We start from the raw sequence: 22,589 nt of genomic DNA, 5'->3' as shown, positions 1-22,589 counted from the left end.
TTTTCTCTTTGTTCCCAAAAGATCAGTTTTATCATTTTGTACTGTAACGAGATTAATCTAATTAGTTCGTAGGGTGCACAGAAAGCATACGTTGTTATAGCGTATCTTAGTATATTGTGGCACAGTGCTTTGTAAATTAGTGTTTTTAGGCGTGTGGGTTTTAGTCTTTTAACCTGTAGAGTTTGCCAGTTATTGTTCGGAGATTGTTGTGTAGATGGTTTATGTGGCTATTCCAGTTCATATCTGCATCGAAGTTAATTCCAAGGTTTCGTATTGTTTCAACCTGAGTGATTGTGCTGGTTTTGCTGTTCTGTGTGTTTTTTTATGTTGGATGGTTATATATTTGTTATCAACTGGTCGAGTCAGGGGATTTCTGAATATCATTAATTTTGTCTTATCTGAGTTTAGGTGTATGGAGTTTTTCGTGAGCCAGTCTATGATCAGATTTATATCATGTTGCATATTTGTTTGGACTATGCTTGCGTTATTATGGATGGATATTATTGCTGTATCGTCTGGGTATTGGACGATCCTACCATTGAGAGGTAGCTGATTAATATCGTGCGTGTAAACGTTGAATAGAGGTGGGGAGAGTACAGCTCCCTGTGGTACTCCACAGGTTGCTGATAGCCTAGGTTTGACCCGATACGTGTGATATGCTTTCTATTTTGAAGGTAGTTTGTAAACCACCTGTGCAGAGGCTCATCTATTCCAACATCCCTCAGCTTTTCTAACAAGGTTTGATGTGTGAGTGTATCAAATGCTTCAGGTTGATCAATAAAGACTACGATGGCAATTTTGTTTTTGTCTAAGGCGGTATTAATTACGTCTGTAAAGTCTTCCAAGAGAGATGTTGTTCCCTTATTTCTCTGAAAACCGTATTGTGTTTTGGGGATAATATGAAAGGTCTCTATATATACTGTGATGGAAAAAATTTCTTTTTCCATGTTTGTATATGGGTGTGATTATGGCGGTCTTTAGCATACTTGGTATCTGTCCTGTTTTAAATATTTATTTATTAATTTTAGTAGGATAGGACCTAAGCTAGTTGCATATTGCTTGATATCCTTAGTTCTTATACCGTCAATTCCAGGGCCTTTGTTTGGTTTGATTTGATGTATTGCTGAGAGAAGTTCTGCTTCTTTTATTGTTGGTAACCATAATGTCTGTTTTGATTGTGGTTCAAGTGGAGGATCACGTTTTGTGATTGGGGAATATTTCTGTGCAGCTCTTGGATGGAGTCTACAAAGGATTGGTTAAAGTCATTTGCTGGTTATTGGATAGGTTTTGCGTCTTTCATGAAGCTGTGTTTTATGGTTTCAGAGGCGGTAGTGTTGGGACCATAATCTAGCATCTCGTTGATCAGATGCCAGGTTTCTTTCATGTTGTTTTGTGCAGCGGTTAATTTTTCTCTATAATAGTTTCTTTTTGCATTTCTTATTTGTGTTGTAAGGCGATTCCTTGTTATCTTATATTCAGTTTAAAGCTATGTTATTTGGATATCGTTTTGATTCTTTCCATAGAGCGTCCTTTCTGTGTATTTCTAAGATTAAGTTTTGTGTTATCCAAGGATTTTGGGTTGTTTTTGAACGAAATCTGACTTTCTTTGCAGCTTTCTTATATATTTCCTCCAGTGTGAGTTTAATGTTGTTGTATAAGATATCTATACAACAACATCGAATCTGATGCCATGTGTTCCCAGTCGGTTTTTCTTATTTCGTGGTTGACTATTTCTTCGTCTATTATTGTTTTGTGTTGGTTTTCTTCTGTGTGGCATTGCATGGATATTGTCTTAGTGTTCAGGTTAGAGCCGTCAAATAATGATCTGCTACTTTGCACTTTATGACTGATGCAATGTAACTGTTTGGTGGTGCTCGGATGTTTGTATGATCTAAGCAGGAAGCAGTGATAGTATTTCCGAATATTTCTTCTCTAGTACATGATATTATTGTTGGTATTAGGTTATACATGGATAGCGTGTCTAGGCAGGGGTGTAGTCCTAAAAGAAATAGTGCCAGGGCTCTACCTTGGAAACAAAAATCCAGAGCACGAAGTGTGGTATTATTATTATTATTATTATTATTATTATTATTATTATTATTATTATTATTATTATTATTATTATTATTATTGCAACGGCTATATGGCAGAGAGATTGCCTTGTTTTCTGAAACGAAAATGACAAGAGCAGCAAGTTGTATTTTTTGACCGAAAGCTGGAAATGCATTATAAGTCTCATTATTATAATTCTTATAATTTATTATAATGAATTTAAAAATTTTGATAGTTTTAAAAAAGTACCAGGGCGTCGCCCTGCTGCGCCCTGGCCCGACTATACCCCTGTGTCTAGGTATTATACCGTGTTGTTCTGGTTTTCGTTTGCAATATTTATGCTTATGTCGCCGATTATCATTAGGTATTCAGTTGAGCATATTTCTTGGAGTGAAAGCCAGCAATTAAGTTCATGCGAGAATTTTATCATGTTTACGTTTGGCGGCTCATAAATAGCATTTAGTATTACGGGATGCTGTCTATTGGTGGTATTAGTGATTTCGATGCAAAGGGTTTCAGCATGCTCAAACTGATACACAGTTTCTTTTGCTATTAATTTATGTTCGATAAATATTAATATTCCATCCTCTCTTTTTGTTTAGCGGCATGATCTATGTTGTTCGAAGTCAGGAATTTGCAAAGCAGTCGCTTCGTCATTAGTTATGGATACTTCTGTTAGACCAATATATCAATAATACTGGTGTAATTCCTCAGATAAGCCTGTAACAATAACCAATGTCTTCGGATTCTTCTGATGTTAATATGCAAGATTGAGAGTCCTCTCGCTTGTATTGTGTATTGTTTCCATGCATCACGCGAGTCAACAGTATAATTGCTGATGTATTATGGTGTGATTACATCCAGCTGATGGTTCACATTCATGTTTGTTGTGTTGAGGTCTTCTTTTTGAACTAATTTGGAGTTGCTTGTTTCACTCTGGCAGCCTATCTATGTCTTTCGAGCTTTTTATTTGTATAGACTTTGAAGTTTGTGACTTTCTCAAGAATATCTTGCAATCTTTGATTCACAAAAATTTATAATTTTTTTGTTTTTGCTTTTCTTGCTTGGTACAACAGATTCTGATTGAATGGTGTTAAATACTCAGATAGAAAGATTGATGTATTGTCTTGTGATGCGTTTTAGTCCTTGACAACTGGCTTTTTCAGTCTGCTGGCTTTTATGAGATTGTCTCTTGTAGCCTTGCTTGTCAGACGAACTATGACTGGTGCGGGTCGTGGCAAGCCTTGTTTTTTATTCTTCCTGGGAATGCGATTTATGGTCTGAATATCATTATGTTGTAGGGGAATGTCAATTGCCTAGCCTAACTTTAAAATTACGTCTCTGATTTTCTATGGATGTAGTTTCTGGAAGACCGTTTATGACAAGGTCTTTATGTTGTTGTTGATTTAAAAGTTCGTATTGTAGTATTAAGGAATTAAGTTCTTGAACGGAGTTCGGATGTGTCTTTCATCAATTTGTGTTGCCTGTCAGTTAGTAAGTTAATGCTAGTTTTAATGTCTTTTACTGTTTGTAAGACTTCTTGGACTGTTGAATTATTAAATTTAATAAACTCTTCATATTCGCTAATTTATTTTTTTTTTTTTTGTTTATTCTGTTTATCAAAGAGTTCTTGGACAAGATCTACTAAGCTGGCTTTTATATTCTCTAAACCTTTTTCTAGTAATAAATTTATGGCATTCAAATGATAAGGCTCACAGGTATTTTTTTTTTTTTTTTTTGTGTTCAGTTCATCGTCCGATCCTCCAGTGTAATCCATCTTCCTCCAGTGTAATCAGCTGCGCCGTGGGTGGCGGCGTTTCTTTGTTCTCTCTCTGCAGTATATGCACTTCCATTCCTCTCGTTTGGCATTGGATTTGCGTTGCCAGGTTGTTTCTGAAATTTCGGAACATGTAAAGGGAAGATTCCTAAGGCATTTCCTGCAGGTTATATGACTTCCAGCGGACGATAAATCCTTCAGGCACTTGTTGTACTTCAAACTCACCTTTCTTCCCTTGAGCAACGTCCTTTGTTCTACGCTCGTTAGTGACCACGGTGAACTCTGTTTAATTTTCAGCACACTCAAAATTTGGATTCTACTTGGCCGATTTCGATGGATTATGTATCACTGTCTTCAGCATGACAAATAGAATTACTTTATGACACTTTTAAATTAAAAACAGGAGTTAGAACCACTTTAAAACTATAAAAAACGAGAGCAGCGATATCACCATGCAACCGTTCGTATGCATACACAGCGCCCTCGTAATAATATAATATAATGTAATAATAATAATTTCTCTTTTTATTTTTATGTGAGTGCCACTCATAAAAGATTGCAAATCGTACTACAACGAATCCTGAAATCCTATTCTAGGCGCTTTTCAAACCATTTCATTTTCGCAAAAAGCAAAGCCGCGGACATTTTTAGAACACTTTTTTGGGGCACCACGATGGATATTTAAACAATGAGGAATAACCATTTCAATGACATTATTCTAATTATTGATTCAGCACAAGTGTTTAGATTTAAAGACTGAAAGAAAGTTAAGAAAATCCAGTATGTAAATGACATAAATCTCTCACTTCGCATTCTTATTACGCCAGACAGTGAGGATTAATTTGCTTCCATGAAAAAAAAAAAAGAAATCATAATAAAAATAAGTAAATAAAATAAAATATAAATATAATAATTTAAAAAAAACACTAAATTACGATCTGAATTGTGTAGTGTAGGGGTTCTCAACGTGTGGTACGCTGTGATAGCTCAAAAGTCGCTAGATCTAGTAACAAAGACGCTAAGTTGGCAACACTGATACTGATTAATTTATGAGAAGTGAGGGACAAAGCGCGGCGCTGTAGTTCACGTCTATACACGTTCGTTAAATTGTTTATGTCACTCTTTGTATTTATCGGAGCTTGTGTAAATAACGGAATAGAAAGCAAAACACATAATGTAAATAAGTATATATAAGTGCAGAAATATTGTATTTAGTAAAGTCTATATCTATTGGAATAATATTGTAATGAATATATCTATTGCCATAAGAGGAAGTATATGTCTTATGATAGTCAGATAAGGTAAAAATATTGCAATATTTCAATGTGTAACTTATGTTAAATGGCAAAATAACTGCTCAAAAGATTGCACAGGACTCTAGGTGAAAATAGATATTGGGCATGTTATCATGTTGTAAATGAAAATTGTTAACTGAAATAAGCATGTTATGTATTTATTGTATATATGTAAATAGTTCGTCCGAATGTACATAGATCATCATCATCATCATCATACGTATCAAGGATTTAGGCCTAGTATGGCCTGTTCCGGCCTTAGAAGTCATCGTTGAATCGTTTAAGAGGACGTCCTAGTTTTCTTTTTCCTAATGGCTTGTACTTTAAGCTTGTTTTGGTAATCTTTCTGTTTTCATTCTTTGAACGTGTTCCATCCATCTATGTTTATATTTTTTAATTTTTTCAATTACTGGTTCTTGGTTTAATTCTTTCATAATATCTTCGTTTCTTTTGTGATCAAATAGGGTATACTTTGCAGTTTTTCTCATAAACTTCATTTCTGCTGTTGTTAATCTTTGTCTTTTTGTTTTTTGTCCAGATTTCGCTTCCATACATTAAGACCGGTAGGGCTAATGTATTGTATACTTTTAGCCTGGTTTGTTTTTGAACTAGGTTTGGTTTAAATATAGAGTTAATTACTCCTGTTATTTTTAAATATTGTGAAATTTTTATGTTTATATCTTTTTCATTTTCATAAGTGATCATACATCCTAGGTAGTTAAATGAATTCACCTGTTCTAAGACCTTGTTATCTAATACTATTTTAGTTCTTGCTGGATCTTGTCCTTTAAAGGCCATAGTTTTTGATTTTTCCGTTGATATTGTCATACCATAATCTTTGGATATCTCATTTAGATTTAAAATAGCTTTCTGTAAGTTATCTTCAGAATTTGTAATTATTATTTGGTGGTCTGCAAAGAGGAGAGTGTTTGAGTTAACTGTAGGTGAAACTTTAATTCCTTGATGTAAATTTTTACTCCATTTTATTATTATTTCATTTAAGTAGATATTAAAAAGCGTTGCTGAGAGGGGACATCCCTGTCGGACCCCTTGGGTTTGAGAAAATAAAATATTCAGTGGATGTGGCGTTTGCACACCACGACGCTTGACCTCACAAAGGAAGACTTCTTGGTTTCGAGTCTACTCGGCGACTAGAAGAAATTTTTCTAAGCCTTTTTTCGACCGGTTCCCAAATCAAGCAGGTTTTGTTTTTTCCCGGAAACTGAAGAAAATCGACAGTTGAACCCGCATTATTTCAGACATTAAATACGAGTGTTATGGTCAGGGACCACGAGATGGCGGCACTTGTTGAGCCGTCCCTCTTCACTGAGCGCCGCTTAATTAGTGATAGCCTTGGGCCAGCTATCTCTGATTTGGTACCAGTGGAGATTGAACTGCCCACTCAGTCTCCAAAAGTCAGATAGGGCTAAAACAGCCTCGCCTACTCCCTATATACGGAAATAAAAACGCGTTAGCTGATTTTTTTTATTTGTTTATCGATATATGTAATTTATGAATATAAAATTTAATATGTGTGTGTGTGTATAAATATATATATATATATATATATATATGTTTTTTATTCCCATTGTTATACTATAACTATAGTTTTATCTATCTATACAAGGGCCAGTTGCATACATATTTCCAGGGGGATACGTGAAGCATAAAAGGTTGAGAACCAATAGCTTAGTGGAAACAAATATCCACAGTATACTTAGATGAATCACTGACGAGTAAGAGATCAATGGTTTGGGGAGAAGTGTTAGAATTATGTGGTATTGTTAAAGCAATTGAATAATTTATGTGATCTAGTAAATAACTCTACTAAATAACGTGTCTGCATGGTTAGCCTAGTGACTGTGCACTTTGCAACCATATGCCTGGGAAAGGAGTGCCCTAGGTTCGATTCCTGTCAGTGACGTGAGGAGCTGAAGGATCTTCCTCAGCCAGAGCAAAGTTAGCCAGTCTTGGACGTAGACAGAAGGGTTTCCCCCAGGGTTTTTCTTCATGCAAAGCAGGTAAACCAACCTTGAGAACTCAACACTACAAGACATAGGATACACCAGAGAGTAGGGCTGACCACCAATGGTTTGAGGTCCGTTGATTAATAAAACCCTCGACACCACAAGTTAAAAAGAGGGTAAAAGGAAGATGAGATGAGTAAATAACTTTTGGGCATGTTTCGATTATTATACAGGTATAATAATAATTCGTACTTATAGACTCCTAACGCTAAGGATCTGTCAAATATCTTTAGCTTTCTGTAACTATAATTTTAGCATCATTAGTAATTAATAAACCTGCAAATGCCTTTTATTTTATTTTATTAATTTTACTTCCTTCTGGAGTAAAGTGCTGTCGAAGAAATGTTTGTTGCTCTGTGAGTCAGTATTTTAACAGTGCCATATTGTTGTGAGGAAAGTGTGGTGGAAGATTTAAATGTCTTGCTGTATGTGCGTGGCTTTCCGTGTATCAGTAATGAAATCATGCATTAATTTCTTTTATGAACAAACTGCCAAAAGGAATCATGAGTTGTGTTTTTCTTCTTTCAAATTCTGTGGTGAATTTGCTGAGGAACAACAGCTTTTCTTGCAAGAGAATGTTGGTGAATATTGACATTGACATAGCAGTAGATCACAGTAATTATTAAAATAAAGAGCCAAAAGGCTTCAGTTGAGAGATGTAAAACTGCATAAGCAAAGTGGATATTAGATCCAGCATTATTTCAAAGCAGAATGTAGAAACATGAAAGATGCCAAAGAATATATTCCCGCAAGCTCTCTGGTCAACTTACGAACCTTTTAGTTTCTACATTCGGCTTTGAAATAATGCTGGATCTAGTATCCACTTTGATCCAGCATTATTTCTTTGAACACAGTCTTTAACATTTCTCAATAATTATTGAGCAACTTTATGTATGCTGTGAACAACTACTAAGTTATTAAATATGCTTGACTAACAACCGTTGAAATATTTGCGTGATATCGGTAGTGATAATAATCACAGCATCTCTACGTGTTGTATCAATGCAGTTAGAAAAAGGAAAGTAATACGAACATTAAAATATCTGAAAATATAACCTTGCCATTAGGAAAGTTTAAGTAGCAAAATTTGAGCTTCAGAGAAAGAAAATTCCAAAGTTGGCAATGGTTGATGATATAGAGTGATGGAGTCACCAAACAAATCTAATAGAAAATAAAACAAGATGCTTAGCCAAAAAATTTAGAATGAGGAGATTCTAGATTCAGTGGTAACCAGAATTAAGATACGTGGTGTTGAAGCCAAAATTTGTGTTCTTTTAGGATAAGTAGATGTGGTTTTGCAGATTGGAGATGGATTATATAGTTGGAACTGAGATATCTATTTGTGGAATAAATCTGGAAAGTTTAGCGAAGTTGGATTTTTTTCTTTAAGATTTCGTGGTCATTTATTGAAAGTTTTGAAATTGAAATTATGCGGCAATGAATTCTTTGGCTGGCTATATGCATATGCAGAGAGGCACTTCCAAAGTGCCTCTCCCACATACCATTCTTAGACTCTTTCCGGAGGATTTCAGTGGCTAGCCTGAAATCCTCCTAAAGCATTACAACTACGCTTTTATGGAGTGACCATCTTAAATATGTACAAGTGGAAAGAACTGTACTCCGTGATGTTCAACGTAAATTTGAAAATATCACTCATATTGCATGCTAGATGAATTGGAGCAGTAAATCAAGACTTTGTTCCAAGTTCATTCAGAACAATGTCATTATTTTCAGAGTAAAATTTAGGTAGCATCGTGTCTAGTAGCACAGAGGCTTGATCATTCCACCATGTGCAAATAACAACTGTAATCCCTGTCTACATTTGACTCATTCTTAGAGAATTTCCTTCAGCCTGATTTGAAAGTGTATGCTTGATGACTTAAAGTTTGAAATTGGTATTGGTGGTTGGATTTGTATAACTCAGTTATTCTATTATTGGTTTTTTTTTTTCACTATACTTTTTGAGGGCTGTCATACATGCATTTACTTTGCTGAATTAAATAAGTATTTGTAATACCCGTCAAAATATTTGCTATTTTTATAGTATTAACGGTCAGGTTGGGCAGCTGCCTGGACACCTAATTATAAGTGGATGTGTTCTATATATGTATAGTATTTATTTTGAATTAACAGTTACACATTTTTTATACATACAAAACAAGAGGCCGTGGTACTTTTTCTTCGCTAACATGAAAAATCGAAAAGTTAAAGGATGTCAAATGAAAACAAAACAAAAAATATTTACTCATATTTCTCTTCAGTGTGATAATCTTTATTAGAATAAGAACAGCAAATTGAATTTATATAATACAGTTTATTAAGCATGATTTATTGTACAAGTTTATATAAAAATAAGTAAAATGTATACAATGGTTTTTGATAAAAAATTTTATGCAGCAGATATAAAGTTAAAAATAATCCGTTAACAATAGACGTGAAAAATGTATATTTATTATTATTCAAAGCATTTTTCTGTGTATCCATATAGAAGTGTTTGTATCGAGAGAGCTATCCTTCTGAAGAAAGCCATTCTCAGTTCGAATAATTAGAGGAACGTTTTCTAATCCTTTCCTCAACAGATCTCTGGCACGAACAAGCGGGTTTTTTCTCCAAGAAGCTTGGAATTTTCGTCAAAACTCAAGTAAATAGTCCACAGAACCCAAACTATTTGAATAATATACGGTTAAGGACCACTAGATGGCGGCACTTGTCTGCCTCTTTTCATCAGATACTGTTTAAAATTAGTAATAGTCTTTAGCCAGCTATCTCTGATTGGCTATTGGTGGAGACTGAACTTCCCCCCAACTCTCCAAAAGCTCGCTTGTTATGTTCCAATAGAAAATAAAAGAACTTAGTGGATTTTTAATTGTTTTATTACTTTTCTGAGGAATGTAACAGGCTGCAGACCATAGTTTGGGTAATAAGAGAATTCTTCATGGCCATGAAGAATTCTACTAACCTGAGCAAATATGGTCGCATTAATTTGCCAAAAATTTGGGAGACTGTTATCTTAAGATTGATTCCCACATAGTTGTAATTACTTTTTTTTTACATTACAGGGCACCAATTAGGACTTGAGATCTTTTATCCGTTACAATTTGAATTGTTTCACATCCTCAAATTGGCATCAAGGAACACAATAATAATATATGTGCATGCAAGCACTATACTAAGTAGTGAAGCTGAAGCTTCTCAACCAAAAGGAAGCTTAAAGCCCTAAATAGTGGACTAAAGTGGGTGTCCTTGGCTGCTGGACTGAAGAACAGAGGATGAGCTTCCCAAATTTTGGGCAGTTTCATGAAACCAAATTTGTTGAGCTTTGACAATTTCTTAAGGCAGAAGCAGATTCAAGGAAAGTCTTAGTATTTATATTTGTTGCAATGGGGTAGAGCAGCATTCTTCCAACATATCCCATGGCAGGCATCCAAAGAATAGTAAGCAAGTCCTAAGTGGCTGTAATGGTGGAAACAGATATAGTCCTTATGTTCAGCAATTCTGATGTTTGCCATCCTGCCTGTTTGGCCATAGTAGGATAGTTTACAACTGCAAGGGACCTGGTAAACACCTGGCAGGTCAAGAGACTGTGGGTGTTTTTTGGTAGAGCAGATAACAGGTGCCATTTTTTCATTGTCTGCAATTGGTTATAAGGTTGTATTTTTTTTTTTTTTTTTTTTCATTAGTTATTCAGATATGCTTCGATATAAATATATCTGAGGAAAGGTGATAGCTCTGGTTTCAGTTCTGGCGAAGGGAAGGAGATATGCAGTTTGGGAGTTTAGTATTTTTTGGATATGGTAGAATGTGGTCAAGTTCAGTGGAGAGAGCACCGTTATTTGAGCTCTGTTATATAGTTTTATTAATTCCAATTGAGGGTGGGAGGCAACTGTTTGTGAATGTATCTACCAGTATGTGTGGGATTTCTGTAAACAGGGAATACCAGGGATCCATCGGGATGGAATTTAAGTATCTAAGAAGGAAAAACTGTTGAGAGCATCCTGGCCATGTAGCCAAATGGAGAACACATCAACAAAGTGTTGTTAAACAGAGAGTTATGTGAAGCAGAGTTCGGCTTTCTCTTCCAAGGTTTCTGTGAAGTAATTAGCCAAGTAGGGAGAAAGCAGAGAGCCCATGGCTGTCTCCTCTATTTCTTTGTAGAATTTTCCTTGCCAAATGAAATAACCTGAGTTGTGAACTTAAACAAGTATGAATACCAGCATTCAGATTGAATACTAGCACAACAATCTCTGGACCCATCAGGTCCCTTGAAGTTGTAAATTATCCTGCTATGGCCAAACAGATAGGATGGTCAACATCAGAATTGCTGAACATAAGGACTATATCTGTTTCTACCACTAGTCACTCAGGACTTATGCTTTGGATGCCTTCCACAGAATATGCTGGAAGAAAGTCACTCTACTCCACTGCAGCAAATATAAATACTATTCCTTGGACCTGTTTCTGCCTTAAGAAACTACCCAAACCTCAAAAAATTTGGTTGCATGAAACTGCCCAAAATTTAGGAACTTAGAGCTTACTTTCAGTTGACATGGTTCAGCCTCATTACTTAGTGTAGTGCCTGTGTGCACATATATTATATAGTGTTCCCTGATGATGGCAATTTGACTGCTGAAAGACTGGAGATATTAAATTTATTTTAGTTAATATTAGTGTATGTTGTAATTTCCTTAGTGGTGATAAATGTATTAAGCAGTGGTATAAGTTTACAAGATGCCCAAGAACCTTTCAATAAACATCTGGAATTTTTTTGTCTGAAGGAGCCAACTAACCATGCAAGTTTAAAGCTAGTCAGAGCATTCCACAGTTCAATGATCATGATGTGCTTTAAAAAGACATTATGTAACGCAACATTCCATATTGTAAGGAATGTAAATATACACGTACGTTGAATTTGCAGTTCTACTTTTCTTACTAATTTATATCCCAAAAGCAATTCCTCCAGAGTGAACATGTGCTGTGCACTTAAAGTGCTAGCTCCATTTAGATATGTTGAAAAAATTAGATTTTTTGATAGTCTTCATGTCATTTTCAGTTAGATTGGGTACTCTGCAATTTCAAAATATTTTGCAACAAACTTGGGCTGTTTATTTGTCAAAGTGGTCATCAAGTACAGATTTTCCAGTCATCGTTTTTTTTTTCCTTTTTTCATGGAGTTACATAAAGATTGGAAGCATACACATTAACGTATCCTGACTGTGAGAGTTAAATATATATATACTATATATATATATATATATATATGACAAACCTTTGGTTACTTGAGAAATACTGGACTTCATAAATTTCATGCAATGAAAATTTCAGTTTAGACATCTGCTGCCCACTCTGAACTTCTTCCCTCCAATAAAAAACTACAAGAACTTTACATTTCAAATTGCCATTCAAATGTTACTTTCATATCTAATATATTTTCTTCTTTGATATGTGAATTCAAATATCATATGTAGAAGTGAAGAAAGAAAGAATGCTCCAGTTACTGTAGATACTGATTAACATACGAGCTTTTCTGGCTATGTGTAATGGATTTTTTTTTTTTTTGATGCTAGCAGATAAAGTATATTCTATTTCAAATCAAGTCTAGTTTTTGTGAGATTAAATTTAGCAGCAACTACTAAAATTTAATGTTTTTACAATAATAGAAACAGGTTTTGACACTACATAAAGGAAAGTTAGAAGTCATAAAATAAACAAAAATACACTAAAAACTTAACAGTATTATTATCTTCACAAAAATATAAAACTGATATTGTTATTCTCATCTTGTTAGGAACTACAGTTAACACATCTGAATAATCTGAATCAAGGGTATTTTATTACAAACATTTCATTCTCTGCTTTTCTGAAGAAAGAAAATTAAAATTTTCTTTCTTCAGGTCTTACAAACCCCGAACACTAGAAAATTAATGTAATAATAATGCAAAGTGTGCGATCTCTTCTGCAATCCTATTATGACAGTACAACAAGGGCCAGCCCATTGGTCAAGTGGTAAGCATATGCACTCTCCAACCAACAGGTTGCAGGATTGATCCAGTTGTGGACATGGATGATGGAGATGAATTTCAGTGCATGGTGTGAGATCGAGCCACTTTTGGATGCCTGAATTAGCTTGAAAAGCTTCATGTTTGGTCTCTAGGAGCAGGGTTTCTGAACAATGTAAAAAAATCAATAAAACAAATTATAAAATAATAAAAATAAATTTTAAAAAATCCTCAGCTCACTCATGGTATTAATGTATAGGCTATATACAATTAAATGCATCATTAGTTGCATAAAAACACCTTTCTAAACCTATTTCTAGAAATTAGGTGAACACGTATCTTACTGATCCCTGACTCCTCATATCTCACAAAAACTGTAAGAACTGTCAAGTGTTTTATAACAAATTTGTAATCATATTGCATTCACATATATCAAATCCCATCTTTTAATGCTTAAGGGCCAAAGCTAGGAAACTAGAAGAAGATCTCCAGTATACTAAGGAATGGGAGAATCAAATGAGTTTTCTGACTCATCCTCCAGTTCTTACCTTCCTAGTGTATGCTCCATTAATGAATATTCACATAGATGCCAAACAAATAAAAATGAGTTGCAGTTTGAAACTTAACCTACTAAATGGTATTCTGTATTTGGCTAAACCTACATACTCAGTATAGCAAAATCAAATAGACCAGCTCATGGTACTGTCCACTTATACAAAGACCCTGTTCTTGTAAGAAAAGAGAGATGAACAGTGAAAAGTTGCTACAGAAACATCAATTTTTTACAAACTGTTTTTATTTCATCATACATGAGAAATCTTAAACAGATTATTTCAAATAGAAAAGTGGATTTTAGCAAATGTTCAGGTAAGCAATCTCTGTTTATGGCATTACTACTACTGCGTAAAAATTCAAGATGTATAATGACTCTTTAAAATGCATCTGTTGCACAGCTTGGGGGGGGGGTGATATCTCTATATGTGTCTATATACAATGCTTGCAAAGAAGTCAAGGGACACCCCATGGATAAAGGCATTATGGCATTACTACTACTGCGTAAAAATTCAAGATGTATAATGACTCTTTAAAATGCATCTGTTGCACAGCTTGGGGGGGGGTGATATCTCTATATGTGTCTATATACAATGCTTGCAAAGAAGTCAAGGGACACCCCATGGATAAAGAACACCATGCCTTGTAATGAGTCATGTGTTTGTAGCCAGTATAAACTGGAGGAATATGACCCAATTCAGTGCAACTATGTCCAGATGAAATAGCTGTGAGAAGGGAACTGACAGAGTTTGAAAGTGGCATTGTGATAGGATGTCATGTTGCATGCTTATCTGTTCAGCAAATTGTTGACAAGCCATCCCAGATCAACAATCAGTGATACCATACTGGGATGGAAGTGCTACCTGCAGTGGACAAACCACCACACTCACCGAACATGACCATAGGGTGCTATGAAGGATTATATGTAAAAACTGCCATTCACCTGCAAACACAATGAATGTGGAGTCCCAGGCATCAACTGGAACAGGGATCTGCACAAAAACATTCAGAACCAAGACTCACAACATGGGTTTGCATGGTATGACTGCAATATGGAGGCCTCACATTACTAGAACTAACATGCAATGTTATCTTCAGTGGTGCAAAGAGCATGTCACACTATAATCTCCACTGAGCAGCAGATGGATGAATCTGGATGTGACAGATACCAGGTGAATGGTGAATGTCTTAACAGAGTGCATAACCCCAACTATGAAATTCGGAGGTGGCAATATGATGGTATGATCCTGTTTTAACCTCAGAGCTCCGTTTGTGGTGCCATGAACAATTAACTGTGAGAGGTCTGAACATTCTGGACAATATAATGCTTCCAACTTTATGGGTTTTCTACACAACTGACCACTCTCTTTCAACTGGACAATGCACTGTATCATAAGGCTGCTGTAATTGTATGGTTTGTGGACATGAACCTTAAGACTGGCCTCCACAGAATCCTGATCTCAACTATATTGACCATCTGTGGGATGAACTGGAGTGTCAGGTGAGATGCCTACAAGAAGAATGTTCCAAAATTCCCTTTGATTGCCACAGTCCTAAGGAGGTCCTACACTTTATAAAGGTGGGTACCATGGCTGCTTGTTCCTATGCTAACTAGGTATTTTATCAAAATACTTTTTTTCTTCATTTTTTGGTAGTTGTGTTTTGGGATGTTTATTTTATACATTCTTCAAAGTATCAAAAGAAACAGACTATTAATACTGATGGGCACTAATAATCCTTACTATGTTTTTTGCTATTCCATTTTAGTAATTCAAGTATACCAATTACTTAGGATTTAAATAGACGAAAATACCAGACACTATAAAATTTTGGAACCTTGGAACTTATCAGTTATTTCATTTGTAATTCTTGTAACCAGTAAACCCCACTTCACTGCTGTTGTATTCCCTTTCTCACAACTTCAAACAAAATAAACCTGTTTACGTTTTTTTTTTTAATTAATTGTTAACATTCCCTATTAGTGACAACTGCCTGCTGTTAAGTAAGAGAAAGAAGCTGCATATATTTAAATCTCACACAGGGAGGAGAGGACAGCTTTTGGCCAAGAAGTATTTGTTTTGCTTTGAAATTTTGTTAATACCTGCACTCATAATATGGGACTTGACTAACATTTTAAAAAGTTTATTGTTGTAGTTATGCTGATTTAATGTTATAACAGGCCACTGAACTTACAAATTATAAGGAAGATTAATTTTTTTTTTTAATTTCTCAAAGAATGACAAATATTGTTCCCAAATTAAAACATGAAAAAAATAATAAATAAATATATAATCCTGATGTATGTGCAGGAATCTGAAAGAAAGTGTCACTTTATATTTATATTAAGTTTCATAAAGGTGTAAAATTAAGATATCCAATCTTATGTCTAAAATTTTTTTTTTCAATTAAAATTTAGTTTTTATAGTATATGAATGAGAGCAGTATATTTTTGTTTTGTCATGACTGTTTGACACTGACACATAAAAGAAAAATAATTTACCTTTATTCTTTGAGCATTTGCAAAAACGATATCCTCAACATGTTTGATTATTTAGAAACTAAATTCCAAGATTTTCATTCGTCATTCATAAACAGCATTTTTTTTTTTTTAAACTGGAGAGAGGAACTGAATGGTTACAAATAATCACATGAATTACTGATAGTATTTTGAATTATAAATCATAATTAGTAGAAAATAATAGTCCATATTAATAATCTCTACTAGCTTCATTAGCATTAATTCATTATCTCAACTATCCAAGTGCTATAAATGACTTCCAAGCATGGTGGTTTGTGTCCCATGTTTGTAAAGCCAAAATTCCAAATCACTGTGAATGCCTTCTGAATCAGTTTTGGCTAACCAATGGGGTGGGGGAAGAATACTAGAACTGGTGCTAGTCAAGAACATTTAAAAAGAACTAAAGAATACTTAAAATTCATTTTTCTCAGACATTACATTGGCATTTAATTTAGCTACATTTTGGCCAAGAATATGCAAATTTTACTTTGCCATTTTCTTTAATTTATTTTTCCCCAAAACTGGAAAAGCACTGTCGTGTAAATACTTTTCTCTCACAACTAAATAAGTTTATTATGGATAAAAAATATTTAAAAAAGAATAAAGTAGTTTTTAGAGAAACTGAATTATCCTTCTTGCAATCATATAGACAACCTGTTTAATGCTACTAGGGATTTAGAAATATTTTACTCCTTACAGAAAATATTTAGAAGTATTTTAATCCTGAAAATGGAATTTTGCAAATATATCTTGCCAATAATAATATCTGATGAACAGTAAATTAAGGAATTATGAAAATTGTAAAAAGAATACTAAAATATAAAAAGAATAAGGTTGCTTATTAAGAGAGAGCTATGTCATTGAGATCACTGTGAAAAAATATGTTTAAATTGTGTGTGAAATTAGTGATAATTAGTTTTCTAAATATTATTATATGATAGTTGTGATCAGTAGGCAGTGTCCAGTGTAGTTATAATTCTGTATTTATCACATTTTTTTGCGTTTGTTGTGTGCAGCTTTGAGCGTGAGTAAAATAGTAGTGAGACGTAAGATGGCATGATGCTGTGAATGCAGTAGGTATGCTTAGGGAAAGATTGAAGATATGTGAAGAGGAAAAATAGGAGAGATGAGAGAGTTTGGGGGTGTAAGAAGTGCCGCATACTTATGGATTATGAGATATCGTTGCATGTAAGTGGTAGCAGGCAAAATATCATGGATGTAGCTACAGGAGTAAGTGGAGTTGATAAGACCACAGGCAAAAGTGGTGATGAGTTAGCAATGTTGATTGGTAAGATAGCATGCATAGATGGTGGTGAGCTTGCTGCAATAAGAGAGCTGGCAATAATTGGTATATCAGCAGATGTGCAAAGTAGTGAAAATGTGATTTGTGTAAATGACACTCAAACTAATTGAAGATATGAAAGTGGAGTTGGTAAAGAATAGGCAAGAGATTAAACATATGGGGAATGAACTTAGAATTATGAATTTGCATGGGAATGTGAAGAAGAATGGGATGAAAGATTTGAAAGAAATATCGAATGATTTGAGAGTGGCAATGTACAGAGATTTGATGATAAGAAGTGTGGTGAGTAAAAAGGTGCACAAGGTCTGTTTTCTCAGAGGCAGAATGAGCAAGGTTGTTGAAGCATCGGATAAGAGGAGTATGCAAACAAAAGAGTTGATAGTGGTAGTTGGCATGAACAATTTGACTGGCAACAAGAAAAATGTAAGGAGGGATGTCATACGGCTGTTAAGGAGAGTGAAAAATAATGGTGTTGTAGGTAAGGTAGTCAGAATGTTGACAGGTATGATAATGATAAGTTGAGAAGGCAAGTGAAGATTATAAATTCTATGCTAGCAGAGGTGTGTGAGGAGAAAGGATATCATTTTGTGAATGTGAGGAATGAGTTTGAGGAATAGACAGAACTGTATAAAAGAGATGGGCTACATTTGAATGGATCTGGTGTGAGTCAGTTGGAGAAACTGTTGCTGCAAGAAAGATGACTGAAGTGAATGTAAGACCTGAAGAAGCAAGAGGTGTTGTAGAAGAATAGGAGAGTAAGGTAGGCAGGTTTGTGAATGTAGAGGTGAGTGGCACGAGTAAAGAGAATAAGAGAGAAGCAACACAGAATGGACAGGGGGACACTGCGTGAAAAGTGTAGATGATGGTTTCAGGAGTAGATATGTGAGTGCACAAGAAAGGGTTAAGACAGTCAAGGCTGTGTCTGGGGAGGAGTGCAATATCAGTGATGATAGACAGGAATGGACAGGGGAGAGTGTAGAGGAGTCATGTCCGAGAAGCAGGGTTAGTGGGACTTGTTATAGAAACAGAAATGAACTAGTGTGTATGTTTACAAATGCTAGAAGTGTTTGAAACAAGGGGAATGAAATTGTAATGTTGATAGAGTTCATTCACCTAAAATTTGTTGGTATAAGTGAGACATGATTGAACGAGGATGGAAATCTGATAGGAATAGAGATAAAGGGATATGTAGTCTTTTGCAAAGACAGAGAAAAAATGAGAAGAGGACTGTTACTGATGATTACATAGGAGTTGTGCCCATCTAGGGTGAAGATGCAAGGTGCTTCTTCACAGATGTGAAGTGGTTTTGAAGCAGTGGTGTGAGGTGGAAGTAGACAGGATGAAATGTTTAGTAGGGTGTTGCTATAGACCTGGTAATGTGGAAGGCAATGAGAAAGAAATGTTTAGACAAATTGGTCTGGCTAATAAGCAAAGGGCAATCATTATGGGCAATTTCAATTAATTATGGTAATATACACTGGAATGAAGAGATGGCATAAGGAATCGAAAAGAATGAATTTGAGTTTTGAAGGGATAACTACCTTAAGTAGAACATAACAGAGGCCACATATGGATTGAGGGTCTTGGATTTGATTATCTCATCAGAAGATATTGTTGGAGATGAAGTGTCACATCTTCCTCCAGTTGGTGAAAGTGACCATGAAGTGATCACTTGGGTGGTGGCTAGCTATATCAGGACTTTTGTGAGAAAGAATTATATGTGGAACTATAAGGCAGGTGATTATGGAAAACTCAGGAGGCAGGTTGTAGCAATATTGTGGAATAAGGAATTGCATGGGGAGGAAATCAGTACTGCTGGGTCTCTACTTGGGAAGTATCTGGCAAAGGATGACTGAGTGTATTCCGAAGGTTAGGAGATTAAATAAGGTGGGTGTAATATGGATGACTGAAGAGCATGCAATCTGAAAGAAAAAAAGGCATTGTGGAGGCAGCACAAGATGAGTGGCGATAATCATTTACATGAAAAGCAAGCAAGGAAGATGACTCACTTAGTAAGTAGCAAAAGTGCAGTCTGAGCAGCAGTTAGCAAATGATGCTAAAAGAAATCCTAGGGACTGATGTCAACAAGTACTTGATGGTATATATCAATGTGTGTCTTGAGGGAATGTTCTAGGTAGTTAACAACAGCTTTAACATACTTTTTTTAACATAAGTCTTAAATTATCCCATGTCCCAAAGGAGTGGAAAGATAGCAAAGTTGTTTCGCTTCATAAAGGAGGTAATAAGACTAAGGCTTCAAATTACAGGCCAATCTGCTTGTCTGCATTGTGGTCAAGGTGTTGGAGAAGGTTGTGAGGACAAGGATTCAGAACTGGGTGGACAGCAATAGAATTCTCTTTAATAAACAGCATGGGTTTGCTAAAAAAAGATCGTGTTTTAGCAATCTGCTTACTTATTAGAGATTGCCACATGAAAAATTAGTAGTTAAATTGGAACAGATGAGGTTGGATAGTAGTAGATTAGTGTGTTGGATTGAGATTGGCTGTCTGATAGATATCAGTAGATTGTGTATGGGGAGGGGGGGGGGTGATATCTCAGAAAAGGAACGTCACTAGTGGCAAACCCCAGGAGCCATTGTTGTTTAATTTGTATGTAAATGACATTGGAAAGGCAGAAAATGGTGATTACAGTTGTTTGCAGATGATGCAGAGGAGGACACTGACGTGTAGAAGTAAGGATGTTTTTGATTCCATTGTACATTGTTTGATTCCTGGCGACCAAATCTGTGCACAGATTTGATCGCCAGGTTTTCAAAAGGATGATGAGATGCTGGAGAGGGTTCAGAGACAGACTAAGCTGGTTTGTGGTCTCCGAAATATGAGGAGAGATTGAGAAAATGCAAATTACAGAGCCTAGTGGACAGAAGGAAGAGGGGAGATTAATGTGGATGAGATTTTTTCATAGAATATCTGGAGGCAGGGGGAGAACAAGAGGCCATTTCTAGAAGCTGTATAAAGTGGGTGTGAGCAAGGAGATGAAGAGTAGTTTTTGCATGGTGAGTGGTGATTGGAATGCATTACCGGAGAGTGTGGTAAGTGCAGAGTCAGTGAATATATTTAAGTAGAGATACGATGAGCTGTGCATGTGAGAGTTGGACCTCCCATGATAAGTCCTCGACTCCATGGAGGTCTGTTCATAATAATAATTCCAATTAATATAAAGCATATGATAAAACTAGACTTACTGTACTAAACAATGTTCCTTCGTTAAAGTAAAAAAAAACAAGGAGTTATAAATTGATTTTTTTTTTGTTTTCATTTTTCTGACAAGCACTATTATTTCCAAAATGGGATACAAGCCACAGCTTTTATTCCATTTCAGAAATTCTATCCTTATAAAACATCAATATGAGAGAAAATGAAATAAATTTTTCTTTATGTACTTATGTTATTTTGCCATTACTGTTCACAAGAAATACTTCACCCATGAAAACAGATATGTTCTATTTTGTTATCAAAGTTGGTTTTATGAAACTGGAAGATATCACAATTTTCCTTTTCAGTCACAGTATACCACCTCTATGATATAAATTTAAAATGTACAATTTTGTGACTTAAAAAAAAAAATTAAACAATTGTGTATGCAAAAATTATAAGTTCACATAACAATACTTTGTGTCCTTTGTACAAATATTTTTACAAGCACATTATGTAAACTTGATGGTAATTTCTACACAATTTTAACTTACCAATTATTCCAATCTTTACCAGGATGAAATTCTAGCAAAATACATACATTTATAATACATTTTATATTCAGATAAGTTTTAACTAAACCATAGGAATTCTCTGTTGTGTACAATTGTGCAAAACTAGTAAGAATGATGACATCTATTCAGATGGTTTTAATAATTACAAGTCTTCTTTTGCATTACAGTTCTTGCAAACCCTTACAGGCTGATAGTAATTCCGGGTAGGTACTAGTTTTAGATGTTGTGAGCAAGGATCACAAACTCCATCTCCACAAGCACGACAATGATGAATGCTAAGTTTTGCAGAAAATTCTTGTTGGCAAACACAGCAGTGTGTTAATTGTTCATCAGGAACCCAGTAATCTGGACGAGCATAGTTTTTGATCAAACCTTCAAGATACATTTAATCAGATATATTAGTTAGTGAAACACATTAAGTTCAGAGGTGGACTGGCTCAGCAGGCTACCAGGATTTCTGGGTTAAATATCTACCATGCCAAAAAGCAATCATAAAAAAAAAAAAAAAAAAAGGAAAACACACACACACACACAATCTAAAATAAATGTATTCACGGGTCATTCTCAAGCAATTTCACAGGCCTACTTTGTTTGCCAGTCCATCACTGATAAAGGTTATAATTTAATCAGAATATACAAGGAAATAAATGTTAAAATATAATCAAAAATAAATTAGGTGATATTACACATACTGCAGAAATAGTAATGACTAACAGAAGGAAAAACAAATTCAGGACACAAATCTATATAGCATTCTTCCAAGGACCCTTTAATTTAAACAACATTAAAAAATATATATATAGCCTCAGGAAAATGCTGCATTAAGGATGAATGTTACTCCAAGAGCTTCACTTATTTATTGGTTTTATGAAATCGGAAGAAATATTTCGTGAATTTTTTTTTTTTTTTTATTTCAAAAAATTAAATCAATGGTATTACATTGATTTATTTGATACAATCTCATGAAAGATTGTATGCCTATTGTACATTTAGTATAGTAGGTAGGCTAGGAATTAAACAATCCAGTTCCTTTCTTCTGGAGACCGAATATGGTATTTTTTTAAGCTGGTTTAGATCTCTAATAAGCAGGCTGGCGATCTCACACCAGACAATGAAATTTATCTACCACCTAAAGATATTCATAAACACTTATACCAGAATGGAACTTGAGCCTGTTGGCTCGAATTCTATCCACTTAGTAAAATGGCTGTTGAAACATTAAAGATGGCAAGAATTATATTCTTGATTTAATCTTTTATCCAAATGTAAGCAAACAAAGTTTGTGCCTGAAGTATTTTCAGGACAGGGCAACTCGTTAATGACTTCATATCACCTGCCT

The 22,589-nt window shown here is 35.0% G+C and overlaps 1 protein-coding gene across 4 annotated transcripts in view; it reads right to left on the bottom strand.

The window, feature by feature from the left end:
• Window positions 1-9,447: 9,447 nt before the first annotated feature.
• The window catches only part of LOC150097705 (zinc finger FYVE domain-containing protein 1-like), a 184,496-nt gene continuing 171,354 nt past the window's right edge, over window positions 9,448-22,589 (bottom strand). For all 4 annotated transcript variants that reach the window (XM_090407405.1, XM_090407407.1, XM_090407408.1 and 1 more), the window contains one exon: window positions 9,448-21,622. In XM_090407405.1, coding sequence (XP_090263531.1) covers window positions 21,393-21,622 — 230 coding nt within the window. In that variant the 3' untranslated portion in view covers window positions 9,448-21,392. The remainder of the gene's footprint in view (window positions 21,623-22,589) is intronic.

Source organism: Typopeltis vanoorti, chromosome 17 (assembly GCF_054136105.1).
Source record: "Typopeltis vanoorti isolate ZY-2024b chromosome 17, IOZ_Tvanoo_1.0, whole genome shotgun sequence".
In the NCBI taxonomy this organism is placed as follows: Eukaryota; Metazoa; Arthropoda; class Arachnida; order Uropygi; family Thelyphonidae; genus Typopeltis; species Typopeltis vanoorti.
Note: the sequence above shows the minus strand (reverse complement) of the source record. Positions and strands in the feature narration are given on the sequence as shown.